The following is a 20,894-nucleotide window of genomic DNA, read 5'->3' as shown; positions in this document are numbered from 1 at the left end:
AGATGTACCTGCCCCATAACTTAAGCATTTAATATACATTATGTTGACTTGTACTCTTAGTTTTGCAGAGAGAAGATAAAACCCCATCTTAAAAACTGATTTTATTGAGCAATAAATACTGTAAAAAAAATTGTTACAATATTTGTACTTTGTCACATTTGTAACAAATGTGTGGTGCAGAGGCAAAGAAACCAATGTAAAAATAAAAAAAAAAAAAGTCTCATTTGTGTGTTGTCTTTACATGTAACACACATCTATTAAAATCAACACATTAAGCATAAATTTAAAAAAAAAAAAAAACTAGGTACATTTTCAAAAAGAGAGCATCCTCTCAAAAGCCACGCACAGGCATGATATTTAGCAATTCAACAATGCTATTCACTATCACTGTAATGCAAGAACTTTTCCAAGCTTCTTGGGAATTCAGTGTGTTCAGATATTCTAGATCTCTTCAGTGATACAATTTCTTAACCCTATTTACCATAAAATTTTTAGTTTTCGTTTATTACTATAGTGTCTGATAAAAAGTTTGATAGCTTGTTCGTTAACCTTGAAGAACATTAACATATAAACCGCAAAGCAAGTCCTCTTTCATGAATAGCATGATGTGTAGTTAGTTTGGGAAAAAAAAAACAGCTTAAGTGAATCAATTTCATGTAAAAATAAAGATACACTGAATTCAAAAAAAGTTCTGACATTTACCTATCGACATAACCCATTGTGAGACAAATACAATATATTAAATTTCAGTTTTTTTGGTAGATAATCCATATAACTCTCATGGCTATCCCTTAATATCTACAAGAGAGCAGCACCAGTGTGTGTTACACAATAACATGAAAACTACTTCTGGGCAAGAAAGCTAATTGTGATTCATCCTTTAACAGACAAGCGTGCAAGCTGTTACAAAGCTGGCAGATGTGAGGCGGGGTGGCAGTCGGGCCTACCTCCTGGGCGTTCCGTCTTCGTACGGCGGGATGATGACTACCCTCACAGTCACTGAAGTGCGCAACAGGTCAATCATCTGCTCGTGGGTCAGCGTGGCCACAGCCACCTTGCAGATTTCCACCAGCCGACTGCCTTGGCGAAGGCCCGCCTGCCAGGCAAAGCCGAAGGGCTCCACATCTGCCACGATTCCCTCAAAGTTCACATGGAAGCCAAGCTGACCCAGGCCATTCCGTCGCAGGGTCATCTCTGTTGTCTCGCAGCCCCGTGTAACAATCTGGGATTGCAAAAGAACAAAAACATGGCAGTTCCTCATTTTCAGTAGTTTCTTACATGCAAATTAGTGGGAGATGTTCACTTTATGTTCAAAGACCAGCAACTGAAGGTGTAACTGGATTTAAATCATCGTAGATAGCAGTATCAAAAGTATAAAAATGATTCCATATGGTGATTTTTCTTTTTTTTTAGAATTTTCAGAAGGTGTTTTACAGTACCATTTATACATTATGGTCATTCTTACTGGTACTTAGCTAACTTTTGCATAAATGGACTTAAAACTTTAGACAGTGAAACACACACACACACTTTCTGAACCGCCTGTCCCATACGGGGTCCCGGGGAACCGGAGCCTACCCGGTAACACAGGGAGCAAGGCTGGAGGGGGAGGGGACACACCCAGGATGGGACACCAGTCCTTCGCAAGGCACCCCAACTAGGACTTGAACCCCAGACCCACCGGAGAGCAGGACCCGGTCCAACTCACTGCGCCACCACACCCCCCGCTAACAGTGAAACACACACACACACACACACACACACACACACACACACACACACATTTTCAGAACCGCTTGTCCCTTACGGGGTCACGGGGAACCGGAGCCTACCCGGCAACACAGGGCGTAAGGCCGGAGGGGGAAGGGGACGCACCCAGGATGGGACGCCAGTCCGTCACAAGGCACCCCAAGCGGGACTCGAACCCCAGACCCACCGGAGAGTAGGACTGCGGTCCAACCCACTGCGCCACCGCACCCCCCTAACAGTGAAACAATTCTTGTTAATTCATCTAGTTCACACTTTCTCCAACGCAACTTATAATATTAAATTACAGAAATTCTTCCATTTTTACAACAGAAGAATTTTAACTGGAGCAATCCAGGATAAGTATTTTGACCAAAGGTACTACAGCAGGAGGTGAGATAGAACATGCAATCTGAATTCAAAGGCAGCAGTCCTACCCATTATTGCACCTGCTGACCCTACTTGTTTCTTGACCGAGTTTATCCATAATGGCTGAAGATTGCATTTAACAGCTAGTCATTGCTATGGAGCAAGTCCAGCGAGGTGCGTTGCTGAAAGACATTAGGGCAGGGCTTCTCCTTCAGTGAGTAGCACCTACTTTCAGATCACATCCTTTCTTTTAATTCTGAACACTAGCAACCTCCTCTGTCATGGGAATCACGCCAGCAGTAGAATTCCCAGCCTTCTCCCATATACAAATCACGAACGATAACATCACTCAACGGTTCTTTCATATGTAAATAAAAAGACAAGCAAATAAGGGTGTTTGAACTTCAAAGCTCCATTTTGTGAAGGAGGTAGAGGAACCCAGGGACACTAATCCCACAGGTGGGCCGTCCTCTCTCAGCGGCCATGATTTTATTTGTCAAAGTTATGATACATTTGTGAAGTTAGCACACAGTAAGTGGGCCTTCAGAAGCTAGAGGTCTGAAAGCAGAGGTGTTTAAATCTAGGCCTTGAAACGCAGTCTGTCGCATGAAACACCTCACAAAGTCATTTGTAATCCAAAGGGCTTCAGTAAGGAAACTGGGAAATTGAAACAGGGAAAAGTAGCACATTGTGCTGCCTTGAAGGATTGGCGTTGGATACTTTGGTTCTAGAGAGATCCGTTTAATTAAATTTTCCACTTACATGGCATTGGTAAGCTTTGTGAGCATTTCCACTAGCTTTAGGAAGAGTACAGTGCTGATCATCCTGCTGACAGCAGCCCAACCTTAAAGTCGCCAGCACCACTTACTCAGTCTAAGAGTTGGGGCCATCATGACACAAGACATCATCTCCCCTCTGCGTTTAGTTACACAGCGGACGTTTTTGAACATCAGAGCAGACATTTCTATGTGCAAAATAACTACTTATCCATTAACACCTATTTTTTCCTTTTTTGGTTTGCGTAAACATGAGATTCATTTTTTGCTGTTTTATGTCTTTATAAGATATGTAGTTAACAATATTTAAATAGAAACTTTAAAAAAGCTATCCTGGTTATCCATCTCCTACTTTGCTTTACTGCAAACAAACCCATATATATTTTTCCCTGAATGTAGTTACTCCACAGTTTCTTCAAGTTGTGTGTCCACTTATATTTTCTTCAAAGGAATCTGAAAATAAATGTTCAGCATCAACTTCACAATAGACATGAGTAAAAATGAAAAACATGCTTCATCACCTAGCATCCTAGGTTCCAGTAAATACAACTAAGAAACAGGGGAAAAAAAAATTACTTGAATTCTTTTTGAGTGCTGTAAAAAATGCGTGGAAGGAACTGAGATGGAAAACCTGCACAACTTTAAACACTGAAAGTTAAGACTCTGAAAACAGTACTGAATCACAGCATGGCTCAACATGCCACCCCTCTCCAAGGTCACATATAACAATTTACAGGCAAAATCCTATAAATAGGACACTGGATGCTGAAAGAAATAGACAGCAGAAAATATAAAAAAGTTCTAGCTGTGTTGATGTGTTGGATGACACTGCTGCTCAGCCTTCCTTCACATAATGAGCACTAATTTGTTCCTGAATATCTGCCGTTGAAGTCAGTTCTCAAAAAATGGAGACTTAATTGTCAGTGTATGGAGAAATAATATACTCCTGAGCCACAAAATGGGTTCACCCATTATTTCCTAACATGCATGCAAAATTCCTGCCTTATCCTTTAAACACTGAGAAAATCTTGCTCAGAACCAAATGCAGAATATCCAAACACCTCTGGACACCTTTAAGTCCAGGCTTAAAACCCATTTGTTGTTCAAAGGCCCTTATAACAATGAAATTTCCAAGCTTCTTTTTATTATTCCCCTTTCTTCCATTGTAGCTTATTATTTATTTTACTCTTCTTTTTATTGTTTTTGCACTTTTTCTGCTGTTCTTGGGCAGCACAATGGTAGAGAAAGTGCAGAACTCCTGTTTGCTTTGAATATGTGTTTGAATCCAGCTTACTCACTACTGAGTTTGCATATAGTATATTTGTGTGGGTTTCTTCAGTGTGGTCTAGTTTCCTCCGACAATCCAAAGAGAGACAGTTCAGGTGAATTGGTCACTGTACATTTCCTTTAGTGCGTTGATGCGTAAGTGAATAACTGTGTGTTTGCTGTGTATTTAACTGGCATCCAGTCTTGGGTGTGCATGCTTCTGGGACAGACCCTGGATCACTACAACCCCGCAAACTACAAGCAATTTTAGATCCTAAAAGTAATACTGACATTGCTCAGTTAACACTGCTGGTAGCTGCACCTGCTTGATAGTTGTGGGACTGGAGTACATGCTATGTCCTATGACTGGTACCATTTTAGTTAGAGTGGCAATAGTTTGAGAACAGGTATGTTGAAATGATACCGTACAAATTATCCGTATTTACTGAGCCCTGTATATTTCATATGAACAAGGCAATACATTAGCAATTATTTTACACAAGAATAAAAAAACTAAATTAGAACAGTATGTACAATCAGTGGAAATAACCTATTCTTGAGCTCAACCAGAAAACACAATAATAACTAAAACCACTGTGGTGTGATCAAGTTTTCATAGTTTAGTTATGTAGTCAAAGCCTAGAAGCAGGTGAAATAGGGGTTAGAACTTGGAAATGGTTCAGTTGGGCCACTGAACTTGGAGGTTGCAGGTTTGAATCCCCTATACACTGTTAGGGGTGTGCGGTGGCACGGTGGGTTTGGCCTGTGTGTGCTCTCTGGCGGGTCTAGGATTTGAGTCCTGCCTAGGGTGCCTTGCGGCGGACTGGGGCCGTCCGGGTTGCGTCCCCATCCAGCCTTGCGCCCTGTGTTGCCGGGTTAGGCTCCGGTTCGTTCCGATCCCGCTCAGGACAAGCGGTCCAGACAGTGTGTGTGCGTATACACTGTTAGAACCCTGAATTTACTCAAAATTGCCCCAGAAAAAATTACGCAGCTGTATAAATGGGTAAATCATTTCAAGCATTACATTTTTATGTGAGATGCACATCGCTTTGGAGAAAAGTGTTTGCTAAATGAATAAATGAAAATGTAAATGCAAAGCTCACCTGTGGTCTAACTGCCACTATGCACAGAAACTGTTTGCATGTTCATCCCATTGTCATATCAATGGCAAATTTCTGCACTGAGGTTTGCAAGGCATTGTCAAAGGAACTCACCAATAATTCTAGAAACTATTCACGTTTATTAATTGCTTATCCTTGTTAGTGTTATGGTGGTCTGGAACCTATGCTGGACCAACTGGTTGTAAGTCAAGGGTTATGGAGAGGCACCCCAAACAGGATGCCAGTTCATCACAGGGTAGGCACATAATCACACAATACAGGCAATTTTGGAGTATAAAAGCAACCTGAAACACGTATCTGTGCACCATGGGAAGAAAACAGAGCATGCAGAGGAAAGGCATACAGACAGTCGGACAACATGCAAACACCATAAAGAGCTGGATTTGAGCTTAGACCTGAAGAACCTAGCTACCATTATGTCATCCATAAGCACAAAATATTTTCCTTCATCATTAAATGCTATCCTACCAAGGGGCAGCCAACTAAACTCCCAGAAGTTCCTCTACCTTTCCATTACCAACCCAATGAATTACATTTACATATTTAGCAGAAGCTTTTCTCCAAAGCAACCTCCAATGAACTCTGTGTAGTGTTATCATTCCACACACCTTACTCACCGTGGTGACTTACACTGCTAGATACACACACTGGGTCACTCATCCACACATCAGTGGAACACACTCTCTCTGTCTGTCACTCACACACTATAGGGGAACCTGAACAGCATATCTTTGGGAGGAAACCCACGTCTTCTCACACCACCCAGGCACAGTGAGAAAGCAGCACTACTTGCCATGCCACCATGGTGCCTGAACTTTACACACTCTTCTTGTAGTCTGTCTTTTTCCCTTCTGATGCTATCTTGTTTTGTACTAATGCTAGTACTTGAATGACAGTATATTTGACATATAATGTTTAGTTTAACTGAATAGATTAATAAAAATGAGGCATCCTCTAGTTCCATAAAAAGACCAATACTCCCAATAACTAACTTAATTTGCCCACCTGAATCTCACTTGATTGTAAAAATCAAACTAAAAATAGCTTGTGGTAGGTAAACAAAATGTAGGCAAGATACATATTTATTTACTAATCTGTGCATGTACACATAAGTGTGGGGAAACAATGTTTCAGAACTGATTGGTCATTCATTGCAATCACAGCTCATCTGCAACATGATATGCAATTCATACGGAATGCGTGCCATATTGCTGGATGTCGGGCTCCGTGAGGTCAGTGGCACTGTGAAGGCCACCATCTGCATTTCTGGCACAAACATCTCAAAAGCAAAAGGAGATCATGCAAGGACGCCGGTCCAGGGACAAGGGGGGTGGGGGGGTGAGAGTGCACTGGGTTAAATTTGGCATCGAAGCAATTATCTCAGTGAAAGGCTTATACTCAGTAATCCCTTTACCCAAATGAGCTGGAGCAGTGAAAGCGATCGGCTTTGGCTTGCCTCGGCTCAGTTTACAGGACGACCCTGCAGAGGCCTGCTACACTTCACTCTCCATGGAGCGGCATTCCATTTACACACCTGACACCGTTTACATAACCTGACACCGTTCCATCCCACAAAACGATCACTAGCATGACACGCTGCGGCCATAAAAGCCAGACTACATTCAAAGCAAAATCTAACGTACAGCAGTAAATGTGTTTTTCCACGCAGTTACTTCAGCACGCAAGTTGCAAAGCGAAATTATATTTACATGTGCTCAGACTTAGATGTTAGCACATCGAGAAACACTTATAACACAAGAGGCACAAACATCAGTTTTTTTCTAAAGGTTTTTAAAGTAAATTGCAAATTATGTATTATAATAAGACAGATGCACGTTGCATTTTATAATCACTGCTCTGCTCTCATTTCAGTGTGCATTCTGGTTTTTAGTGTTACCCTTTACAGAAGCAATAGTAAGCGTGATACTGAAGTTCCACATGCAAAATAAATTCATCTGACAAGTTGCTATGCAGAAAATGAAGTTATTTGTTTGACAAACGATAAATTTAACGCATAAAAGTGCATATTTGGGGGGGACTTTAAAAAGACAACTGAACTACAGTAAATACAGTACAGCAAAAAATACTGGCAAAAGTCACGTTATGATGAAGCACAGACTTTGAGTGCTCCCATCGTATTTAATTTAATTCATTCATGATCATTAACTGCTTGTTCATTACAGGGTTGTGGTGGTCTGGAGCCTATCTGAGAAGTGCAGTATAGCAGCATAGGGGTATACAGATTGGACAGATTGCCAGTTCATCACACAATAATTACTGACTAAAAACATTTCATTGTAACAATTATATAATAAACAGTGCAATTACGAGTAACAAGACTCATTAAAAAAGTTTAATGAAGCCAGCATATATGAAGCCAATCTCTATTTCTTGGATTAGTCTGAAAGGCCACACTCCTTGTTTTCACACAATATTTAAAAGACACAAATGTAGTATTTACATTTTTATGGTTTAGAGAGCATGTAGGGAGAACTTGACATTTTACATGTCAAATATTACAGGCGCTCAGCAAAAACCGCTCCGGATAAATGCTTCATGAAAACACAAAACTGATTTATACACTTCCAAGTGTATAAATATGTAATACACTGATTAAGTATAGTTAATTTATTATATTTATCATCATTTACTCTATTACTGTGACATTCAATTATTCTTTAATAGTTTATTCACTATTTGGTACTAAGTTTTGTCTTTTATCATTTTACCTCATTATATACACTTTGTATGGTTGTTCCAGTCTTTGGTGTATATTCTTGAGTACATGTCTGCCATATAAAGTTCTATGAGAGAGCACTCCTGTTACTGGTAAATTATACTTACTGGGACTGGGTACAGGAGACCCTGGATGGTCTCTGTTATGGGTACAAGATGATAAATTAGTTTCGGAGTTGATAAAAAGACAAAAGAGACATGTAGGCATAGACGTCTATGCGGATAACACCCTACGAAAACTGTAATTAACCATTGTCAAGCTTTATAGTGCCTCATTATTGAGAGTCAGGAGAACCGCAAATGGTCTGAAAAACATCAATTACGACAATACGAAGAGGAAAAAAAAGAAGTGTTCAGCAAATTCAAGAGTTATCACTTATGATTACAACAAACCTTGACAGCCTAAAGCAACATTAGGCTGTTCAAGAGCATGTATCATTGCTGACTTTCCGCTTTGCGCTACTCTGAGTGACCTGGTTGGTGCAATATGATGCAACATCAAGCAGTGAGCCTGGCAGAGGTTTACAGTTAGCCAGGGTGCTACTGGTACCTTCAGAGGAGTGCCTGCCAGCGTTTATTCTTAGTACTTCTGACCTAGATGGCGGGGCGACAAGAGGCCCAGACACAGAAGGTCTGGATGGAATAGTGTCTGTACTACCATTAAAAAAGTCTCTCCACTCCACTGCACAGATGCTGTAAGTATCCAGAACACCTCAACGTCCTCCAAATCCACGTCCCTCAAAATGCAGGAAGCTGGGTGGGAGGTACTGGGAAGTTGCTAGGTGTTGTTGGGATCAAATGTGCTAATTAGTGCTGCTGTTACTGTGCTTTGCAGCTGTGTCCATGAGCTAGGTGAAGATATGACAGGGAGACCGAGACAGGCTGGGAAGTCTCCAGGGTACAGGATACAGAATAAACCAAGTGCTTTCTCGGCACTTTCCCCATTTGGAAGCACTTTGGACGGTGCAGGCTTTTACGGTGCTGGACCATTGCTGAGCTGTGCCTGAAATCAGCAGAGATAAATACTTGAAGTTCAAGATGGAATTGGTGTTAGTCCACCTCCTATGCAGTGAGATCCATCCACTTTCAGAAATGGCTTACCTGGTACTCTGACTCCTCAACTTACAGATGCAAAATGCAATTTATCCATAATTCCTGAGTCATTTTTACCAATAAGTAACAATCAATAAAAGCTACATAATTCAGACATAACCACCACTTATTAAATGGTTAGGTTATCTGCATAGGTTCTGTAAAAGCCTCTGCTAAAGCTACAATAAATCAAAATACTTTGTAAAAGATCCATGCACCCATCTCCACAGCATATACATCTGGGGGTCGAATGCGGAGTCGAAGTGGACTGGTATCTTTCCTGGGATCAGGGGGTATCAGACAAGGTACATCCTAGATGGGACACCCATCCATTGGTACCAGTTTTTATTATTATTATTATTATTATTTTTTTTTTTATTCTGGCCACTTCTAACTTTGTTTACATACTCAACAATTACAGACATACTTCAATTTATTTACATGGTGTAAATTATTATTGACACTGGAAGCAAGTCAGTCTCTCACTCCTGTTTTTGTAAATAATGCTAAAAGATTTGAGGAATGTGGAAATGCAAGCCATTTTCATTCTGCAACAGACAAATTTCGGGAATTAAAATGGTGAAAAAGCAATGGCGTTTCTTAAAATTCACCTTAAACATGTCTGGACTGTTTGAGGAAACACGCACACTAAGAGCAAGATTCAAAATCAGGTCCAAACCCAGAGTCCAGAAACAGACACCAGTGGTACCTGCTGGGATACTCGGAGTTTTAGCAATGCACATATCATCAGTACATTTAATTGCTAAGCAGCTTACTATCCTAAGACAAGTTGTTAGAATTTAATAATTCTTATCTAAATGTTACTTGTGACAAAAAAACACAGCATTACAGTAAGTAAAAAAGAGTGCATCCTATGCTACAGCTATCAAGGTTAATTTAAAATTAAAATTTTTCTCCCATTCTTCATGACAGCACTTGGAAAACATGCAAAGATAAATGTGTCCTCTCTGACCCTCCAGCATTTACGAACAGACTCCCACCCCCATGGGAGACAAGCCAGAACAGTATGGCCTTTGAAACAGTATATAACACACATACTCTCCCCAACACACACTCTTCATGGGCGTAACGTCCTCATGTCTATGTCAACACAAGTACTGTCACAGAACTGCCCGAACACCTTCATCCGTAAGCATAATTTAAGTAAACCAGATTGTCTTTTATACGATGGGACAAGAATTATGTGGTGAATGAAATCGGACAAATAAATGCTCTGCCTAGTCTGTTTACTGATCCAATAACAAACTTTGTTGGGGGCACAGATTTAAAGTGGGTGTATCTGAGGTGGTCCTGCGAGGATGAGGGCTGCTGGGCCTGACCTCAAGGATGTGGGTCTAATGAGACAGGCTGTGGGATGACCTGCATGAACAATGCTCTACTGTAAGCCTGTTACATTTCCAGATGAAGCCTGAAGGACATGGAATAAAACTGGCCAGTGGCTCACAACATGCCCGTTTGAATAGGTATCTCTTCACTCCTCATGAGCTGTGTAGATGTCCGCCTTTAAGGGTGAGCCACAGAGTTTGGGTGACTAACTTGCAAAAACTTTGAACCCAGCAAAAGGAATAGGATTAACGTGCAAAAAAAAAAGAAAAAGAAAAAAGTATTACTCTAACAAAAAGCTAGAAATCAAATTTTATTAAGAATACTGAATCTTCTCTAAGAGAAAAAAATGCACTCTTAATTTCTTGAAATATCTTCAAGTATTATGTATTTTTGCTGAGATGTAAAAAAATATGCTGAATGAATAAATGTAAATTAAATCATTTAAATAATGTCAAATAAAGGATCATCACCCCCCCCCAATTCTAAACACACACACACACACACACACACACACACATACACACACACTCTGTCTGAACTGCTTGTCCCATACAGGGTCTCGGGGAGCCGGAGCCTAACCTGGCAACACAGGGCGTAGGGCTGGAGGGGGGAGGGGACACACCCAGGACGGGACGCCAGTCCATCGCAAAGCACCCCAAGCAGGACTCGAACCCTAGACCCACCGGAGAGCAGGAGGGGGTCCAACCTACTGCACCCCCTCCATTCTAAAAACATTTTATTCTAAAATCTACAAAATTTAAACCACCAGCTTTTAATCAGATGGCGGGTAAACATAATCCTATGGGAATACCACATTTTCATTATGCGAATATCACATTTTGCTTAAATTCACTGTAGCGCCATTATTGCAAAACTAAGAATCCAAAAAAAAAATGACTAGCTTTCTAGCTGAAGATGGGTAAACTCAATCTTGCAGCACTATCCCATTTTATAAAGAACACCGGATCCTGTTTGAATGCTCACTTTTAAAATCAACTCAAATAGTGCCACTAGTACCAAATAAAGGACCCCAGTCCTTAGTGTACCCATGTCTTTCATCACAGCTGTTTGGGTGGCATTAATGCTGCTGTGTCATGGACAAGCAGAGGTGAGCCAGTCCGGTCTGCAACAGCACCCCGCCACCATTTTTCACAGCAGCCACCCGTCTGCCGGGTCTTCGGCACGACAAAAAGCAAGCGCTATGACATCCTGAGCTTGGTGGTTGTAAAGGGGCATTCCACATCAGATTAACTCAAAGCCGTTTCATCTGTCGAAGCCCGTTTCCTTACCAGGTGACCCAAAAAGGCAGTGACACACATCCTATCTCCTGGCTGTCTGCCGTGTATCCAGACCGTTCGACTGATGACAGGCAATCCATTCTGCAGTACTGAACATCCGGTTTCCTGTGCGTCCCACAAGTAGAGGGACACGTTCCGTGAGAGTAGGAAAGACTACAGGCCACTTTATGAAAAACCTTGCTCAGAAAAGAAGTGAATGAAAGAAAAGAAAAAGAGGTAAGAAATACATGGGCAAGTTATAAATGCACCAACACCTATGAAAAAACATGAAGCGATATTTTTATTCAGGATGCAGAACCAAAGTGTCAAGGGCGGCTATCAGGAAAGGAGAGAGACCAAAAAAAAAAAAAAAAAGTATCATTTGTCCTTACTCCCTACACATACAGTGCATCTGCATCTCAGTAGCAGCCTCTGAAAACCCTTTACCCAACCTGGAAAGACAGACAAAGCACTTTTGCCCATGTGCTCACAAGAAGAATCTCACAATCCTCTAAGTGGATGCAAAAACAATGGAGGAGTTCAGAAAACATGATCTGCTTCATGTGTTGACTGTGCTGGTCTCCAAAGAGGAAAAAGTGTCAAAGCAAATCCCTTACTTTATTTCAGGTGGGTAGTTTGAGCAACTTCCAAGGAGAAGCATAAACATTCACATTTGTCATTCGGTTTTGATTCTGAAGAAAGCATCACCAGAAGTACAATGAATACAGCCACCACCTTACACCTGAAGGACCTGGGTTTGAACCTCACCTCCTGGTGTAACACCCTTTAGCACAGTACTTACCCTGAATTGTCAGAAAACCCAGCTGTATAAACGGGCAAGTCATATAGAGCTTCCCATTATAATCACCATCTACCTTTAATTAATATGCTGAAGGATACCTCTGAAAGTTCTGGAGAAGACATATGGTTACCTCATACTTTATAAGGACAGCAGGGGCCTTAACACTTTATTTCAGTTTTTTTCTAGAAGCTACAGCACCAGTTTAATTTTTTGATGAGCACATATTTAACTTTCCATTTCAATAAGAAATCACCTACCCCCCTTTCAATAAGTACAGCAAAGATCAACATGTAAAAATAATTGAAACAATTTTTCTACCATGGAGTAAATAGGAACAACAACTTTTATCTGCAGTGAATTAACAAGTTGTTTTATGTTAATGGTCTGACAACATTGAAACAGTTGTTTGTGAAACAATGCCAATGGCTGAAAATTATTTCAGACCCAAGTATATTACCCTGTACATAAAGGATAATACAGACAGCTAAATCATATCTTTTGAATCTGACCACGTTAAGAGGCTTTTAGAAAAGAGAGCGAGAGAAGGAGAAAAAAAAGATTTTCCACATGAAGGGGAAAGCTTCTTTAAAGAGCACTTGGGCAAAATAACCACGTTCCTGAGCCAAGTGCTGTGGAATGTGTGTCATTTGGTAGCTTAGCTGGCTTTAAGTAATTATAGCTCTCAAGTGATGGTGTTCTGAACCACAGAAAGGTAGAGTTTTTAAGAAGATTTCTAAAACCAATTAAAAGTGCAATTAATCTTCCTTGAATCAATGGAAGCACAGTTGCAATTGCTAAGGTGGCCCCAGCTGTTGCAGTGACTGCAGGTACGTTTTGCGTGTGTGCGTGTGCGTTTGTGTGTGTTAGATGGGGGGGAACAAAAAAAAAAAAAAAAAGCTAGGGGTTCAAACAATGCTAGAAAGAGAAGAACCAATGTTATTTCCCCCTCAAAAGAAGCTACATGTCCCTGGACCTCTTCCACCTGAACGACACCCTCCTTACCCAGAGGCACCTTGTAAATGCAAAGCACTCATAATGGAATGAATTGTACTAAAGTTTACAAACATAATAAATCACACCAGGCCCAAGAGACACAGTATTCAAGATTTGCTTAATATCACTCACACACTATGGATAAGTTGTGGAAAGTCAGGGTCACAGCAGTCCACACTGTACCCTAGAAGGACAAGGTGCTAGGCTAGGTTGTACACATCAGTCCACCGCGGTGTAGCTACACATTTACTTGGCACCTTCTTCCCAGGAACTTTATAAAGTTAACACACACACACACACACACACACACACACACACAGAGAGAGTCTGAAACTGCTTGTCCCGACAGGGTCATGGCAAACTGGAAGCTAACCTGGCAACACAATGCGCAAGGCTGGAGGGGGAGGGGGACACACCCAGGACAGGTTGCCAGTCTGTTGCAAGGCACCCCACGCAGGACTCGAACCCCAGACCCGCCAGAGAGCGAGATCCAGCGAAGCCCGCCGTGCCAGCTCCTTATAAAGTTAAGCTACTTCCAATTTAATATTTTTATATATTTTTACAACTGGACATTTTTTACTGCAGAAAATCAGGGTGAGTACCTCACTCAAGAATACTACAGCAGGAGATGAGATCTGAACCTGCAATCTCCACAGAGAGCAAGTTTAACCACTAAGCAGAAACAGAAAAATTCATGCTTAACTGCATAGAATAAGGGCAATTTAGAGTCACGAGCTCACCTGAAACGTGTCTTTGGACTCAGAGGATATCCACACAAACAACATGCAAACTCCATACAGACTGAAAGGGGAATGACCTCATATCAGTTTACACAGCCTGAGAGTTTTTTTGCACCCACCATACCAACTACACCACCACGCTGCTTTCTGGGGCAACATTATCTAAGACAAACAAGCAAAAAGCCCAAAATGAAATCTGAAGGAGCACCTGATAGTTTTGTCTACGTACCTCCAGCCGCTGAATAATGTCCCGCACATCCTCTTCATAAGAGTCCTGGGTAGAGAACACGATGCATTCACCACGCTCGTAGAACATCTTGATGCCCGCAGTCCCCGAGGTCCACCCGATGACATCGCGGCACGAGCAGTTGAACACTACGTCCTTGGACTCTTCCTCCACCAGTACAACAAACTCATTAGAAATGCCCAGCAGGCAGTCCGCATCAGCTGAGCGGCCAAAGTCTCGGGCCACCACTGGCCAGGTGATGGCCCCAATGCTCTGCAGGTGGGCGTCCTGGCGCGGCTTAGCCCGCTCCTTCCTCTTGGCCCCCAGAGTGATGAAGCTGAACTTGGTAGCTGAATCCACCGTAGCTGCACTGGCAAAGTTTTCCGCCAGGTCCTTCAAGTACTCCTGCCTTGTGCGCGTAGCCATGGCCCGGAACTTCTCTGATTTATGTGCCGCATTCTCACCGTTGATTACTTTAGCCAGCAGGAAGTCCCTGAACACGGCGGACTTGGGAAAGGTCACACCCTTTGGTATGGGTGGACCGAAGGGCGGCACATCTTTAGACCGGGAAACAGCCACACTAAGAGAAAGAACCATATACAGAGTCATTCAACTGGTAGAGTATTGACATTTTCTTATTATCATCATCTTTTATACTTTGTTATTGACTCTTATGTACTGATTGTGTATTATTCATTATATTATCACTTTTGTCTTTCACTGCATTATCCCCAATATATCGTTTTCATTCTTTATATTTTGCTTAATGCACATATCACTGAACTGAAATCAGTAAAATGTTCTAGAATAAGGGGGCACAGTGGGTTGGACCAGGTCCTGCTCTCTGGTAGGTCTGGGGTTCGGGTCCCGCTTGGGGTGCCTTGCGGCGGCTTGGCGTCCCGTCCTGGGTGTGTCCCCTCCCCCTCCGGCCTTACGCCCTGAGTTGCCGGGTAGGCTCCGGCTCCCCGTGACCCCGTATGGGGCAAGCGGTTCAGACGATATGTGTGTGTGTGTGTGTGTGTTCGTTCTAGAATACACAGACTCCTATTACTTCCTCTGAAATTTCCACAAGCAGGATTTGGACAATGAAGACTTAACTTATTTTGCAGCTTTGTCTAGGATTTTATTTACAGTAATGTACATATTTACACATGGCTATATATGGATATTTTGTTGTAATAATCCATGCTGTCTATACATTCCCTACAATCCAAACGAAGGGCCCCTCCTGCGACTACTACAAACAGCATATCTTTAACCAACATGTAAGCCTGAAGACACAGTAGATCGGCCTTCTGCAGACCTGCAGACTTTCATTCTTCCAACTTCCAAACACAATGTTTGAAATAGTTAGAGGAAAAAGAAGACAACCAAGAACTGGACAGATGAACTCGGTCACTGTGACTTGATGGATTTGTTTTGAGTGCAAGTCGATGGAAGTTGCAGACTGTATACAAAGACAGAACAAAGAAGTTTGGAGATGTACACCCTTTGCAAGTGTTTGTGTACAAATCTGATGCCGAAACTTCATGAAATTCCATACAGAAATGGCAATAAAACATTAAGCTTTTTTTTGCCTCATCGTTACACTTCCAAAAAAACACAAACTACCTGAAAACCAATGAAACAGATTTACTAGAAAACAAGGTGTTTGTCTACAAACACCAGCAATGAATCTTCCTTACATTACTGTCCTTTTCTAGTATTACAGATTGACAGAGCAGTAATTACCAACATAACAGGATACTTTAACTCTTAATGTGAAAACATGGTAGTTTAAATGGTACAGCATGCAGCAATTAAGACGAAACTGAATCCCCAAGGCCCTTCTTGCACTTTTGAAGAGGCCATATCTGACCAGAAAGAAAAGAATATAATACATGTCAATTCCACTTGGAGAACTGAATTTCCAGAACTGGTCTACAGGTTTAAAAGGTCCCTTTAAATCACCAGACTCCTACAGATAGGGCATTTCAAGGAAGGCCATCAGCTGTATTTCCTCAAATCACCTGTAACACTAATGCTTTATTGAAAGTAGAGAACAACTCTAGCTGCTGAGGTTATTGCCTCAGTAACCAAAGACTTGGAAAAATTCTATTTATTTTCATTTATTCTGCTCCTCGTTCTCCCATGACTGTACTGTATATCTATTACCTGTAGCACACATTCTCAGTGCAGGGGTTGTGGACTTTGACGATGACGAACACATGCTGGAAGTGCGAGCGAATGTTCTTTGGTGTGAAGGGCAGGGCACCAGGTTCTTGGAAAACGATGGTGACAATGTCATTCCCTATGTGCCTCTTTCTCAGAAGCTGAGAAAAGACAAAAGACACAGAAATTTGAAAAAGGCACCATTATTATATCACCTTTATACAGTTTATGCAGCTAGATAGTTTACTGAAGTACAGGTGGTCCTTGGGCTTGTGGCAGGGTTTGGTACCAACGCATGTCGAAAACCCCTTTGTGTTACATGAACCATATGATTTATATAAATAATTAACATGCACAAATGCTATGTTGTGTAACAGGGCTAATTTTACACATTCATATTAATATAATGGTAATAAATAAGACTACAGTACATCGTAATTGTATCATTCATGCTGTATTATTTTCACTTTCGTGTCCAAATTTGCCTTTTTCAACACCACCATAATCCTCACTCCTTCGCTTGCTAGCCATTTTAAACAAAGAAAAAGTTTTGTAAACAAAACACAGTCACTGCTAGATACCAAAACACTGACTGAGACCTCAGCAATAACAGATATGGGTACCTTGTGGCCATGCCGCCAGCCAATGTTGTCATACAGCAGATGGAGTGGATAGTGGACAGACGTTATTACCAAATGTTTGGACTTAAAAATAATATAAGGGTAATAGGACATCCATTGTATGTCTGGATGGGGACAAGTCTGTATCTACCTGTAATTCTACAAGAGTAATAACATCTGTCAAGGGTACAACAGCAGGGCCCTTCTGAGGCTCTGAGCAAGAAGTCTTTTGTTAAAAGCCCAGTTTCTTCCACACAAAACCACCTGCAGTACCCATTCACTTACTGTCAGTCACAGTCTCACAGCTGAATAAAGGCTGTGCCAAATCACTACATTTCCTTTGTTGGTGATGAAGGAACTATGGGAGCAGGTCTCAAACAGAGGAACCCACAGAGGCCCTGGAGCAAATGGGTTCAGTTAAAAAGAAGCCACAAGATTTAACAGTATAACTTATGCATTCAGCTCTGTATGAGTTTGTAGCTACCACCTTGGACCTACATTAGGAGAAGGCTCCAGGAATCTGCTACAAGCCTTCTCCTCACTGTTTCAATGAAAATGGCATATAAATGGAGGGAACTGACTACAATGTTCAGGTAAGCTTCATCAGATTCTTCAACACGTTACACCTTAAGTTCAGTCATTAATTATAAACCTTATGACCTGAAACAACTGTGCTGAAATCTGTTTAGCCATGTCCTATCCTATCTGTGGTTGGACAGCTCACTAGAACTGTTTCCATAGGATCCACAGACAAATGGTAAAAACATTTATTTCCAGTTGAGTTAGGTTTCTTTAGGTTACTAATATTTAATATTTCCAGGTACACACATACAATGCTGGCATAATCTCTATGTTGTGATAATAGCTGGGTGAAAATCTATAATTATGTTCTCTAGAAAGCAGCAATAGAAATTAAACTGTGAAAAACAAGTGAAAATAAATTGCATAACGTTCCTTCTGCTAACAACAGAACTGCTCAGAGCCATCCCTAACCCAGCTAAGGATTAAACATATGGGATGCTACAAGGTGAGAACAGAAAGATACGATGGAGGAGTGGGGTAGGGTTATAGAACTGTACTTCTAAGCACACTCTGTAAGCACATCAACAATGACTGCCAATCAACCCTGGACAATAAAACTTGGAGAAAGCCCATAATCTTACTGCTTGTTGAGATCTTAATACACAAGCACTGCTTCGGGCCTTGCTTAAATATATATTTTTTATTGTTAATTTTGCTCTTTGATTCCCCACAGAATATCCCCCATAGAATAACCAAATAACAGAAAACCCCCAAACATATTACCAGACAACCCTGAGCTACAGCCACAGGCCTTTTTTGCAAACAGCAGGACAGCTGCTGAGTGTGCTGTGCTGTGGTAAAAGCAGCAACTCTTGTGCCTCACATTACAGTCTGTAGGGCACTGTCTCCCTTGAGCCCACTGCAAGCACCAGTGACTGACCCTCAGTCTTGCCAGCTGCTGCAAATCCCACTTAAAGCACTGTGCCCTGAGAGCCACTTTTAATTGAAGGCTGTTATGCACTGTTGCCACAGCAACATAGCGTGCCAGTTTACCTCTGATAGCATTGTACATGGCACTGGAGAGGTTTAAAGCATCGGTCCTGTTGATCTGCATGATCACAATGATTCATACGGGCAGAGGCTGGGAAGAAGCGACCCACCTGAATGTGCAGATACCTTCTGATTGTATATAAAATACAGGAAGTATATGGATTAGACTTCATAAATAAGAGCAGCAGCAGCATTACAAAACAAAAAAACTGGCTACAAAATGCTAGTTTAAAAGTCGAAAAAATGTAGACCACTCAGCCTCAAAGAATAAAAGGTAATTTCATTATCTGTTACTCAGATGAGGAACCATCATGAAATTTAATTTTGTAACCGCTCGTTTACGGTTCCAATGTGAATAATCAAACTGGCATTCAACATTCTGTTTTAACATCAAAATGAAGTATACGGAGGTGTGCGAAAATAAAGAGTCTAGGTAAGCTTCTTCGGCTCACTCTAATTAAATGGAACTTCAAAAAGCATAAGCATAGACATATCCTGAACCTCTGGAACTGGATGCAGCTCACCTGCTGCCTGTTGTTGGGTGTATATGGGAGCAATGTGGACACATGGAACATGAGCTCGTAGTCTTTGTAGGTGGTGTACAGGGAGTGGGTGCCCGTGGAATCCGCTGAAAAACCAAAGACAAGGTTTTGATTTTACCCTAGACAGCACTGCCTTCTTTTAAGTGTGGTGTGAACACAACTGGTGACAGGCAGCCTGACAGGAAATGGGGAGGTGACACAATGTTTAAAAAAAAAAAAAAAAAAAAAAAAAGCTCTACTGTCAAGCTATTCATTTACAACATGGTAAACAAAGAGGGTTCAATACAGTAACAAACCGCACATGAAAGTCTTTAATTATTAATTGAACCGCTCTTTATTAAGTAAAATATTACCTTAATAGCAGATACAACTGGAAAGGAAGTAAATGCTGCGGGTTTGCAAACAAAGTGCAAGGTACGATACAGTAACTCAGTTCAGCGGAATAAATTGTAAAATCGCCCAAACAAACAAACAAATACTTGGGTGTGATGAAGCCATATTGTCTCACTTTTGTTGTCCAGTTGAGCTCTATACTTGGTGAAACCCTTCAGCCGCACCCTCTGCCCCAGGAGGTCTAGAAACTCCTCCAAGGCAGGCCCAGCGCTTTCGTTGTTGTACATCTCCTCCTCCGTACTCTGGCCCACTTTGCAGTACAAGATACCCACTTTGTGCTGGAAGCTCAGCTGGAAAAATAAATAACAAACATAATAAATCACCTGCCATCGCCTTTATGTAGGTGCTCAGGAACAGAAAATATGACTTGTTTTGTGTTCACGGAGCTCACTGTTCATGTTTACTGCAACCTGCTTCAATATGATGCTTTCATGTTCCTACATTGAAATACTAATTTAATCAAAATCAAAAAGCTTCAGTTTTCACACAGTTTACACAGAAAGAAAATAACCTTTGGTACACCACACACTGCAAGCACAAACAGTAATAAAAAGCACAGAACATCAAGAATAAAAGAAAAATGAAAGAAAGAACATTCAGCAGATGCAACTTTCTGTGTTAACACGAAAAGACTGGTTAACATATTAATGTGATGACATGCAATGAAAAGTATGGTCTCAGTGGTAAAAGTTCTGCAGACATGACAAACACAAAAAACTTAAAAGCAGAAGAGGAATTTTTTTTGGGTGGGGTTGACTTCAGTTGTCAATTCAACTAAAACCCCACAAAACGTACATTAAGCCTTACAATGTACACATATCTATAAACTAATTTCATGTTATTGTGAGAAACAGGGCTCTTGTGTGTCATTTTCAACAGGCCTGAATTTCCAGCAGTTCTATCCTCTGACGGGAGACTAAAACCTCCTCTGATGTTCGATGCAGGCATAAGAACAAAAAGTCCTCTCAGGGCCCCTTTCTGATGCACATTCACAGCAATGGTGTAATGACCCAACCTTCCACTGCCCTGACATTGTAAAGAACAACGAGACCTTCGAATCCAATTTATCTTTGTTTTCCTACAGTCCAGTCTACTGCCACACCAAAATTCTGTAGGCTTTGTCCT

General features: G+C 41.3%; 1 protein-coding gene across 2 annotated transcripts in view; it reads right to left on the bottom strand.

Moving 5' to 3' along the window:
• LOC108933729 (signal-induced proliferation-associated 1-like protein 2) overlaps positions 1 to 20,894 on the bottom strand; it is a 110,229-nt gene that overhangs the window by 33,411 nt on the left and 55,924 nt on the right. For both annotated transcript variants that reach the window (XM_018750973.2, XM_018750974.2), the window contains exons 5-9: positions 19,885 to 20,059; positions 19,359 to 19,462; positions 16,646 to 16,803; positions 14,495 to 15,071; positions 948 to 1,222 (exon numbers count right to left, since the gene is read on the bottom strand). In XM_018750973.2, the coding sequence (XP_018606489.2) occupies positions 948 to 1,222; positions 14,495 to 15,071; positions 16,646 to 16,803; positions 19,359 to 19,462; positions 19,885 to 20,059 (1,289 nt within the window). The remainder of the gene's footprint in view (positions 1 to 947; positions 1,223 to 14,494; positions 15,072 to 16,645; positions 16,804 to 19,358; positions 19,463 to 19,884; positions 20,060 to 20,894) is intronic.

Source organism: Scleropages formosus, chromosome 16, assembly GCF_900964775.1.
Source record: "Scleropages formosus chromosome 16, fSclFor1.1, whole genome shotgun sequence".
Lineage (NCBI taxonomy): Eukaryota > Metazoa > Chordata > Actinopteri > Osteoglossiformes > Osteoglossidae > Scleropages > Scleropages formosus.
Note: the sequence above shows the minus strand (reverse complement) of the source record. Positions and strands in the feature narration are given on the sequence as shown.